Genomic DNA, 12,285 nt, shown 5'->3' on the forward strand with positions numbered 1-12,285 from the left:
TTACCACCTTCCCTGAGCTTACTGAAATATCTAAACCCCAGCACCTGCAACAACCATTCCTGTCCCTGCTCTATCCATGTTTCCTCCCACAAGTCTCGAAAGACGTGATGTTAGGTGAATTGGATATTCTGAATTTTCCCTCTGTGTACCCGAACAGGCACCGGAATGTGGCTACTAGGGGCTTTTCACAGTAACTTCATTGCAGTGTTAATGTATGCTTACTTGTGACAAAAAGATTATTATCACAATATGCAAATTCCACACAGACAGTGACCTGGGGTCGGGATTGGATCCGTGCCTTCAGCACCATGAGGCAGCACTGCTAACCACTGTGCCACCCCTTGGCTTCTGGCAAGTTATCCTCCTTGGTGACTCGGGGCTTTTCACAGTAACTTCATTGCAGCGTTAATGTAAGCCTACTTGTGACAATAAAGATTATTATTATAAGACTGATTGAATTCCAAGTCTGCAGAGTAAAGGTGCAGACCCGTCCAAACATCCACTGTGGACACCTTTTTGAACTCTTTTAATGAAGCCCTAACACTTCTCCAATTGGAGACAACTGCACTTAATGGTCAACTTAAAGCATGAACTCTACTGCAGCACTATTTTGACATTAACAATTTTGTCAATAATATATTATTACCAGTAGTGTCTAAATATCTTTTAAACCTAAAAAAAAGTTTGATGGTGAATATCTCAATATTCGTAGACAACACTCAAAGATTTCTGAATATCTCAGCTTGAAATTGTGGGAGTTACTGCATCCTACAGCAAGTGTGCCTCGCTGTCAATTCATTTAACATGAATTTAGGAAATGTAGAAAATAACAGCGTTGCTTGTTTCAGTCAGGTTTCCCCTCTTGAATTAATGTTGGACTCTCTGTGCACCAATCCATTCTGGGTGGAGCTTAGTTCAAGTGGAAAATGTGATCTTTCAGCAATTCATGCCAAAGGTTGCGCTGTTGACAACACCAGTCAACCTGCTAGAAACTGGATGATAAATAGAGACCAATTCCAGCCCACATTAATATTCACACTGTAATAAATTATTGTTTTAACTGATGAATGGCATTTATTTATTTCAAAAGTCTCGAGTGTTTTCTTTTAGGCCCAATGTGATCTCTTCCCATTTTTTCTTTAATGTTCTACATTTCCCCACGTTAGCAATTTAATTATGTGTTACCCTCAGACGGTACTGTAAACATGAACATCCAGCACTGTGGTAAGGCGGTGTTGAGCACATTTTCGACTGGTATTGTAATACAATTAGTTTCCCTCAATCTTATTATTGGCCTCCATCTATCTGCACACTCCCTTTCTTTTGGGGTCATGTGTATAAATCACAGCCCATGATCGCTGGCCTGTTAGTTAAGTGACTGATCTGTTCGGTTAGAGGCACACTCAACTGTGAAACAGCAACATGACCCAAGAGTTAGAGCTGAACCTTCATTCCTCTGAAACCGCATCCAGTCTGAAGAGGGGGAAACAAGAGAGCTCGAGTTCAGCGGGTATCCTTGCTTTGCCATGACTTGGGTTTCGAAAAGAAAATTGATCGTTTTTTTTTTAAGTTGAGAAACTGAGGAAATAAGAGGGATGGACGGTGGGAGCTAAGAATGATTAAAAGTTAAGTGGTACAGCATTGGCCAGCAGTTGAAGGGATCTTCCTTGCTTCAAGGGAAGCGCGCGCGCGAAAATGAACAAGGGGTGTCCCGCCCTTTTCATCTCCCACCTCCCAGAGGCTCCCCCTGAGGATAAACAACCCCCCGGACTGGGATCCCGGACAGTCAACCTGTGGGATGGGCTGTCCGTCGCTCACCTCGACCTCAGGAGAGCCTCTCTCACCGACTCCAGAAACAACCTGGTGACACTGGTCCGGGGCGCCCTGCAAAAGGAAGAGGAGGATTCGGAGAACGACGCAGATGACCCTCAGATGAAGCCGACCAAGATCACCGGGGCCATCCCCTACATGAGCAGGCAAATGGCTGTCTTCTGCCTTGTCCTCAACATCATACTCCCCGGAACAGGTACGCATGTTTCATTACTTTGTTTATCAGCCGTGCGCCTCTTTCTTGAATAGATTTAACAATCCTCAAAGGAACATTGCGTTTATGAGAAAAGATGTTTGGTGCATTTTAAATGTAAAGATATATCTTTCTTCGCCAACTTGTTTAATCCTCAATGGGTGGATGCTCCGATGAGGACCGACCCCATAGGTCCTGGGTGCTCTTGGTAATTCGCCCAGATGTCCATTCAAGTCTGAACTCGGGCGAGACAATACTGACAAGCTATTCCTCTGCATAGTGCATCACACCCAAGTCACATTCAGGCATTTCAGCATATTTGTTGGAAGCAGGAGTGGGCTAATCCGGGGCACCGACTAAGGTCAGTTGTAGTCATCTTGCCATTCCAGCTGAGATCAGCTAGGTCTGCACAGCTCTGGATAAAGGTTTTACTGGTCTGTGTGGCTGACATACTCATTGCTTTAGATCTAGCAACGAACCTTTTTGTGAGAACGAAAAGAGTCAAAAGTATATGTCCATTGTAAGATGTGCTTGGGAATAAATTTTCATTAAAAAAGTTGATCAAGGGCGACACGGTGGCCCAGTGGTTAGCATTGCTGCCTCACGGCGCTGAGGATCCGGGTTCGATCCTGGTCCCGGGTCACTGACCGTGTGGAGTTTGCAAATTCTCCCCATGTCTGTGTGGGTCTCACCCCCACAACCTAAAAATGTGCAGGATAGGTGAATTAGCCACGCTAAATTGCCCCATAATTTGAAAAAAAAAATTCTTAAATTAAAAATAAAAGTTGATCAAATATGAAAACTCTCCTCGATCAAAATAAAAAAATTGGGCTTGCAATTTTCATGACCCCTGGATGCCCTAAGACAGTTTACATGCAATGAATTGCTTTTCACTTTTTTTTCATTACGGGATGTGGGCATCACTGGTTAAGCTGGCATTTATTGCCCATTCCTAGTTCCCTTCAGAGGTGATGGTGAGTTGCCTTCTTGAACTGCTGCAGTCCTGAGATGTAGGTACACCAACTGTGCGATTAGGGACGGAGTTCCAGGATGTTGCCCCAGCAACAGTGATGGAATGGCAATATATTTCCAAGTCAGGGTGGCGAGTGACTTGGAGGGCAACTTCCAGGTATCTGCTGCTCTTGTCCTTCTATATGGTAGTGGTCATGGGTTGGAAGGTGCTGCCTAAGGAACCATGACTAGTTCCTGCAGTGCATCTTGTAGATGGTATACAAGACTGCCATTGTTCGTCGGTGGTGGAGGGATTGAATGTTTGTGGAAAATGGAGCAATCAAGCGGGCTGCTTTGTCCTGGATGATGCCAAACCGTCTTGAGTGTTGTTGGAGCTGCACTCATCCAGGCAAGTGGAGAGTATTCCATTACACTTCTGATTTGTGCCATGTAGATCGTGGACAAGCTTTGGGGGGGGTCAGGAGGTGAGTTACTCGTCATCGGATTCCCAGCCTTTGACCTTCTCTGGCAGCCACAGTATTAATATGCCTAGCCTAGTTCAGTTTCTGATCAATGGTAACCCCCAGGAGATTGATTGTGGGAGATTCAGTAATGGTAATGTTATTGAATGTCAAGGGGCGATGTTTAAATCCTCTTTTGTAGGAGATGGTCATTTCCTGGCTCTTGTGTGGCACAAATGTCAATTGCCGAGTCTTGATGCATTTGGATGTTTCATTACCTGAGGAGTTGCGAATGGTGCTGAACATTGCGCAGTCATCTGCGAACATCCCCACTTCTGACCTTATGATGGAAGGGAGGTCATTGGTGAAGCAGCTGAAGATGGTTGGGCCTGGGAAACTACCCTGAGAAACTCTTACAGTAATGTCCTGGAGCTGAGATGATTGACTTCCAACAACCACAACCATTCTTCCTTTGTGCCAGGTATGACTCCAACCAGCGGAGAGCTTGCCCCTGATTCCCATTGACTCCAGTTTAGCTAGGGCTCCTTGATGTCATACTTTGTCAAATGCTGTTTGATATCAAGGCAGTCACTCTCACCTCACCATTAGCATTCAGCTCTTTTGTCCATGTTTGAACCGAGGCTGTAATCAGGTCAGGAGCTGAGTAACCCTGCATAAGCCAAACTGAGTGTCCGTGTTCAGACTATTGCTGAATAACGCCACTTGATAGCACTTTTGATGACTCCTTCCATCACTTTTCTGATCTTGGAGAGCAGGCTGATAGGTTGGTAATTACCTGGGTTAGATTTGTCCTGTTCTTACGTACAGGACATACCTGGACAATTTTCCACATTGCTGGCTAGATGCCAGTGTTGTAGTTGTACTGGAACAACTTGGCTGGGGGGCGTGGCAAGTTCTGGAGCACAAATCTTCGGTACTATTGCTGGGATATTGTCAGGGCCCAAAGTCTTTGCAGTTTCTAGTGGCTTTAGCCATTTCTTGATATCACATGGAGTGAATCATGTGGACTGAAGACTGACATCTGTGATGCTGGGGACTTCTACGGAAACGGAGGTGGATCATCCACTCGGCACTTCTGACTGAAGATTATTGCGAATTCTTCAACCTTGTCTTTTGTATAGATGTGCTGGACTCCTCCATCATTGAGGATATTTGTGGAGCCTCTTCCTCCTCCAGTTGTAGTGGACAATTGTTTAATTGTCCACTACCATTCACGGCTGGATGTGGCAGGACTACAGAGCTTAGATCTGATGAAAAATGAAATGAAATGAAAATCACTTATTGTCACAAGTAGGCGTCAATGAAGTTACTGTGAAAAGCCCCTAGTCGCCACATTCCGGCGCCTGTTCGGGGAGGCTGTTACGGGAATTGAACCGTGCTGCTGGCCTGTCTTGGTCTGCTTTCAAAGCCAGCGATTTAGCCCTGTGCTAAACAGCCCCTGTGTTTGTTGTGGAATCGCGTAGCTCTTGGCATGCAAGTAATCCTGAGTTGTAGCTTCACCAGGTTCACACCTCATTTCTAGGTATTTCTGATGTTGCTCCTGGCATGCTCTCCTGCATTCTTAATTGAACCAGAGTTGATCCCCTGGTTAGGTGGTAAGGTAGAGTGGGGGATATGACGGGCCATGTAGTTGCAGATTGTGGTCGAGTAAAATTCTGCTGCTGATGATGTCCCACAGCGCCTCATGGATGCCCAGTCTGGAGTTGCTAGATCTGTTCGAAGTCTATTCCATTTAGCACGGTGGTACTGCGCACAACATATTGGAGGGTATCGTCAATGTGAAGATGGGACTTTGTCTCCACAAGGACTGTGCGATTGTCACTTCTACCGATACTGTCATGGACAGATGCATCTGCAACAGGAAGGTTGGTGAGCCTGAGGTCAAGTATGTTTTTTTCCTTGTTGGTTCCATCACCACCTGTGGAATCCCAGTCTAGCAGCTCTGTCCCTTAGGACCCAGCCAGCTCAGTCTGTGGTGGTACTATCAAGCTACTCTTGGTGATGGACGTTGAGGTCCCCCACCCAGAGTATATTCTGTGCCCATGCCACCCTTGGTGCTTCCTCCAAGTGGTGTTTAACATGTTGGGAATGCCCTAATAAAATTGTGCACAGTAAGATCCCATAAATTTAATGTGATGACAAATCTGTTTACGTAATATTGGTTGAAGGCTAGATATTAAAGCCAGGTCACTGGGGAGAACCCCCCAGGTCTTCATCAAGTTGTGCCACCTGGAGAGAAAAAAAAGGTTTAGAACATCTTATCGGAAAGACTGCACCTCAAACAGTGCAGCACTCCATCCGTACAGTGCTGGAGTGGTAGCCTAGATTTTGTGCTTAAGTCTCTGGAGTCGCATTTGCGCAAACAATAAACTCAGAAACGAGAGTGCTACAAACTGAGCCGTAACTGAAAGGTTCAGATATGTCAAATGTTGTTTAATTGGATTCTTGATGGAGATTTGGGGTGGGAAGTGAAATGAAATCAGCTGCAGAATCACACTTCGAGGGGGGGGGGGAAATATTTTTTTTCTTCAAAGTTTGACTTGTTTTTCTGCCCCATTGTGAACTGCGAATGAGGTCTCCTGGGAACGAGGAGGCGAAGGAAGAGTCGGGTAGGCTGAAATCATCCAGGGAAAGCCACATAAGTGATTTAGTGGTTGCTGGTGAACTGACAGCTCTTGTTTATCGGGTCCAAGGTCCAGTGTGTGCCTCATGAGTGGTTTAATAATGTTGATACTGAGCAGAACATGGCACACGACATTCAAACATCAAGATTGATTTCAAGGTGCGGTTCCACCCATGAAAGGAAGTACTTGCATTTATAAAGAGCTTTGCATGATCTCAAGACATCCAAAAGCATTTTTACAGGAAATTAAGTACTTTTGAAGTGTTGTCAGAGTTGTAGAAAATACAACAGCCACTCCTCACACAGCAATGTCCCATAAATTGTAATACAATAAAGATGAGATAAATCTGATGCTGGCCCGAGGGACAACACACCCTCTTTCTCATCCTCAAAAATAATTCCATGGGATCGTTAACATCAACCTGAGAGGATATTCCCTCAGGATTGCACTGGAGTATCAACCTGGATAATGCACCCAGCTCTTTGGAGTGGAGCTTGAACCCAGTCCCTTCAAATTCAGAGGCAAGAGTGCGATCCACAGATACAACTGACATCTAAATATCACTGAGATACAACTGACATCTAACTATACAACTACTACTAATAATAATAATTGCTTATTGTCATAAGTAGGCTTCAATGAAGTTACTGTAAAAAGCCCCTAGTCGCCACATTCCGGTGCCTTGATTGGCTAGTTTTTCAGAGACACTTACAGCAAGTAACTGCTTGTGCATTTACAGTGGTGAATGCAATACCCATCGGGACTGTTGGAAAAGCTGGTTTAGACTAAAATTGCCATGAAGGAAATCTTTGTTGGTTAACAAGAAACATTAAAAAAATGTTTTAAAGTAACCAATTTTTTTTTTCAATTAAGGGCAATTTAGCATGGCCAATCCACCTAGCCTGCACATCTTTGGGTTGTGGGGGTGAGACCCACGCAGACACGGGAAGAACTCCACATGGAAAGTGATCCGGGGCCGGGATTAAACCCGGGTCCTCGGCACCATGAGGCAGCAGTGTTAGGTTATCAATAAACCTAAGAACAGTGCAGTGATGTAAAGAAAAGCACAAGCAAATCTACACAGCACATACGCAAAAGTAAACTTTCAGCGTGACCGTTTACTGTTCTAAATTGATTTGACGAGGTTGTACATTGAAATGATGTGAAGCATCAGTAGTCCAAGCAGACCAAGAAGGCAATTGCCCAATTTTGCACCAGAGGGCACTGTCAGTCCTGTTGAAGGACTTATTCACACTGTACACAAATACTTGAGTGAAATGGAGTGTGATCATTTAATACAGTATTTTTCAAACTTTTTTGCCTGGGACCCATTTTTACCAACCGGCCGATCTTCACGACCCACGCCGGCCAACTTTCGCGACTCATGCCACCCGAACTTTGTGACCCACCATTTCTGCTTACCTTTAATGTGACAGTTGAGCCTGCTTGGTCCTTAAGATCTCCTTTTTAAAAGCCGGTCTTGCTGTTGGACACTTCTTCCCGCAATCGTGAATGCCATGATGCATGGCCCCACGACCCTCTCGACAGCCGCCCACAACCCTGGGTTTGAAAATTAAAAAATATTATTCTCTGCTCTTTCGGAGATCTTCCATTTTTTAAAATCAATTTTGAACTGATAAATGGATAATATTTTACTGGTCGTGTGGTGGTTTCACCATCAGTTTGCGATGGGGGCTGGAATCATCCTGTGCAACACGTGGGGCAGTTCCTGAACTGTTGCATTATCCTATCCATCTTTGCCCAGGCTTTGTGACTTTTTTCTGTCCCAGTGAGATTCCTTTCCTATTCCTGAGCCAGTCTCTGCAATTTCCTCTTCAGTGTCGGCTGCAGCTCATAAAGACCAAGACGGGAGGAGGGGGGGGGAGTCCTGGTGGCCCACATTACTGGCTTGGGGCCAATCGCGCGGGAGTGCATGAACCCCATCCAATAGCGAGTTAAAAGGGGATCCTGGAGTAGGGAAGATAAGATCCATGCTATTGTCTTCTGTGCCTGTATATTTACCAGCCTTTACCTTTCGTTAGTAAACCCCGTTAATATACTCTGGAACTCAACACGGAATGTGATCCAGGGTCAGGATCGAACCCGGGTCCTCGGTGCCATGAGGCTGCAGTGTTAGGTTATCAATAAACAAACCAGAAGCCTCCAGAGTGTTTCTCAAGCGACCACATTGGAGACGAGGTTAAAAAGTTCGATTGCAGCCTGCAGTACTTTGTGACTCGAGGGGGGGAGGGAAGGAGCCGTTATAATTAGGAAGGCCAACGAGAGTCAAGAAATAGCAAAACGTGACTGAAAGATGTGCAGATTAGGTAGATTGGCCACACTAAATTGCACGTGGTATCCATAATTTGACCAAGGGAATGAAGAAAAGAGGCATTGCATCAAATGGTTCCTCTATTTCATAACTGTGAACGAGATCACAGGGGAAGAGAAGCAGAAGGTGATCCTTCTGATAGTTTGTGGGCCCCAAATATATAATTTGATGGTGGCGCAGTGGTTAGCGCCGAGGACCCGGGTTCGATCCTGACCCCGGGTCATTTTCCGTGTGGAGTTTGCACATTCTCCCCGTGTTTGCGTGGGTCTCAACCCAAAGATGTGCAGATTAGGTAGATTGGCCACACTAAATTGCACGTGGTATCCATAATCTCATCCAAAAGAAACTCCTGGCTGAAACTACCAATACTTTGGTAAAAGTGATCGTGATAGCACAGGCGATGGAGTGCGCTGAAAAAGCACCACTGAGCTCCAAGTGTGGCTGAAGCAGAAGTCAATTGAGCATGGGGAGATATGGCCATGAGATGCGTGGTAGAATCAACAGGCACACCAGAGAACCAGACACAATCCTCAAGGACTGGACTAGAGTCAAAGGACCGGGAAAAGAACATGCCGTCAACCTAAGACAGGTGGACTGTTATCAATTGGGGTGGGGTGCCATCCCCAAGAGACTTGCTATTGTCACGGCTTCATGTGTTTCTGTTGTAATCGCGGACATCTTCAATCGCATTGCCTCGGGAGACCAAAAGTGTCAATAAAAAAAACGGGCAGCAGTCCACAACACCACTGGACAGTGGAGAGGAGCTCGCAATGTACCGGTTGAACATAGTTCGGGTAAGCTAGATCCTAAGTGTGAATTGTAAACCTTTGAAAATGGAAATCGACACCGGGGCCTCAGTGACTGTTGTGGGGAGCAGACCTTCAAGTATATTCATGATGGAACTCGAGCTTTAAATTTGAGCTGCACCGCAGCCAGGCTTTTCACTTGCTCTGGGGAAACCTTGGAAATCTTTGGACCCACCAACACTCCTGTGACTTATAATAAAAGAATTGGGCATAATCAGACCGGTTCAGTTTTTAGAGTGGGCAGCCTCCATAGTCCATGGCTGGGATTCTCCAGACCCGTGCCAGCTCGGAGAATCGGCGTTCACGCTGAGACGGCCCGCAACGCCGGGACATGATACACTGAACCGTCCAAAAGCGCGCGACCATGGGGATGCTGCACCAGAGGTGGCCGACCTGCGATTCTCCGGGCCCCCAGCGATACTGCAGCTCGGAAGGGCTGAGGTCTCCGGTCACGCAGTGTCATTCTAACAAGGTTTGAAAAAGCATCAACCAGTCATGCTGGCTGACGCTGTGGCCGGAGAAGGTGATGGTCGGTGTGAGGGGGATCTCAAGATGGCGAGACGGCACGGCCTTGGCTGTGGTGGTTTGGGGGAAGGCCCCCCAGGGTCATGGGGTGGGGTGGGCAGACAGCCGCGACAGCTGGGCATGGCTCGCCATGACCGGGCGGAGCCAACGCCACAGACATGCAGGTGGGCACCCACCCTGATCGCTGGCTCAGCCCAGGTGTCCCGGCCGCCCACCCAGCCGGTGGCACCCACCGGCGGGTACATCCAGGGCCGTACCCATGGCTGTCCCCGGTGAGGGCAGTGCCATCAGATGGTGGCCCTGGCAGGAGGGACAGGCGATGGGTGTCAGGGCACCGAGGGTGGGGGCATGCGTGGCTGGGGTGCGAGCTGCCAACTGGGCTGACCACGTAGACCACGGCACCTGGTTGTGGAAGGGGGCATGCCCAAAGCTGAAACTTTGTCTACCTCCACCCCCTGCAAATCATAATGTTTGGGCATAAGAACAAAGAAATGTACAGCACAGGAACAGACCCTTCGGCCCTCCAAGCCAGCGCCGACCATGCTGCCCGACTAAACTAAAATCTTCTCCACTTTCGGGATCCATATCCCTCTATCCCCATCCTATCCATGTATTTTTCCAGTGTTGTTGGCCGCGGTGACGGGGGCCGCTACCTGCATGAAGCCATGAGGGAGCTGGAGCAGTGGCGTCATGGAGCGGCGACGGAGGCTGCAGCAGAGGAGCGTGCCGCAGTGGGTCAGGTGCCTGCCGCTCAGGCTGGAGGGCCATCCACCCGACAGGTGCAGGAGGAGACCATGACGAGGGGGAGCTACGGGATGAGCATACCGAGGAGGGGGAGGAGGAGACGGTGCCATGGCCACGGAGGCGCCCGATGAGGCCTCGTGTGTACTGGCGTCGCATGTCCTTCTAGGACCTCCCAGACCGGGCATGCAGGAGGACACTCCGGATGAGCCGGGAAATCATCGTCCACATCTGCCATCTGATGGCACACCTGGCACCGCATGGGACTGGGGCTCCCCCCGGTGGCCGTCAAGGTGACGGTCGCCCTGAACTTCCATGTACAGTTTCATTCCAGTTGCCGAGTGGGGACCTGTCTGGCATCTCCCAGGCACCGGTGTATCCGTGCAGTGGATGACGCCCTGCATGACATTGCGGACCGGTACATCTAGTTCCCTGTGGACCGCACCCACCAGGATGCTCGGGCAGCAGAGTTCGTCGCGGTCGCCAGGATACCCATGGTCCAGGGGGCGATCGACGGGGTACACATCGTCATGCGGTCACCATCGGATAACCGGGTGAAGTTCATGAATAGGAAGGGTTCCTACTCCATGAATGTACAGGGGGTCTGTGACCACTGGATGAAGATCCTGCACGTCTGTATCCGGACAGTGTTCATGATGCATTCATATTGGCACGGGAGGGGCTGATAGCCGCACATTTCACCGACTAGGGTGGGGGGGATTGCTAGGCATGGGCACGGACAACAGAGTATGGCACCACCTCACCACCGACCACCTCCACTTCCAGCACATCGCCCGCATGAACACCACCCCTTCATTACATATCCACCTGCGGCATAACGAGCTGGGTTCACTCCGGGCTCTACATTGTTATACAATGTCTGACTCAGACTTCCGGGTTGCGGCGATGCGGAGCTGAGGAAACCCGAGACACTACACGTGTAGTGTCTCCCACCCGCCCTCCTCCTCTAACCTAATAATAAGACCCATTGGTGTAAGGTAAGTGCCATATTATATTATTATATTATTAGCATTGTGCAGGTCAAGGATTGGAGGTGGAGGAGCAGTCTCTGTCAGCGAGGGAACCTGAGAACATCTCAGAAGGTAAGTAAGTGATTTTTACTTTTATACCTGTTTTTCAAATTGTGTGTGTCGGGGGAAACTGAAGTGACATCACAGAAAAGCTGTGACCTGAGTGGCTGGTTGGGATTCTAACCTAAATTTTTTTGAGTATTTGGGATCTAATTAAACATAATAACTTAATTATAATTTAGAGGATATCTAAGCCAGAGATCGGAGAATATTATAGTTAGCTATCGCATTTCTATTATAAATCTAGTGCTAGGAAACAGTTGACAGTAACTTTGAAATTTAAAAAAAGTATTTATAAAAAAAAAAAGACAAATTTTAATTTTAATTAATTGACGCAATGTCAGTTAGAGGGGTGCTGTGCTCTGACTGTGAGATGTGGCAGGTCCGGGAGGCTTCCAGTGTCCCGGATGGCTTCATCTGCAGAAAGTGCACCCAACTGCAGCTCCTCACAGACCGCATGGTTCGGTTGGAGCAGCAATTGGATGCACTTAGGAGCATGCAGGTGGCGGAAAGCGTCATAGATCGCAGTTATGTAAGTGTGGTCACACCCAAGGTGCAGGCAGAGAAATGGGTGACCACCAGAAAGGGCAGGCAGTCAGTGCAGGAATCCCCTGTGGTTGTCCCCCTCTCGAACAGATATACCCCTTTGGATACTGTCGGGGGGGATAGCCTATCAGGGGAAAACAGCAGCAGCCAGAGCAGTGGCACCA

General features: G+C 47.8%; 1 protein-coding gene across 1 annotated transcript in view; it reads left to right on the forward strand.

The window, feature by feature from the left end:
• Positions 1–1,439: 1,439 nt before the first annotated feature.
• Positions 1,440–12,285, forward strand: part of LOC140420344 (protein stum homolog) — a 109,491-nt gene continuing 98,645 nt past the window's right edge. The window contains exon 1 of the mRNA XM_072504364.1: positions 1,440–2,026. Coding sequence (XP_072360465.1) covers positions 1,696–2,026 — 331 coding nt within the window. The 5' untranslated portion in view covers positions 1,440–1,695. The remainder of the gene's footprint in view (positions 2,027–12,285) is intronic.

The sequence above is a fragment of the Scyliorhinus torazame genome, chromosome 1 (assembly GCF_047496885.1).
Source record: "Scyliorhinus torazame isolate Kashiwa2021f chromosome 1, sScyTor2.1, whole genome shotgun sequence".
In the NCBI taxonomy this organism is placed as follows: Eukaryota; Metazoa; Chordata; class Chondrichthyes; order Carcharhiniformes; family Scyliorhinidae; genus Scyliorhinus; species Scyliorhinus torazame.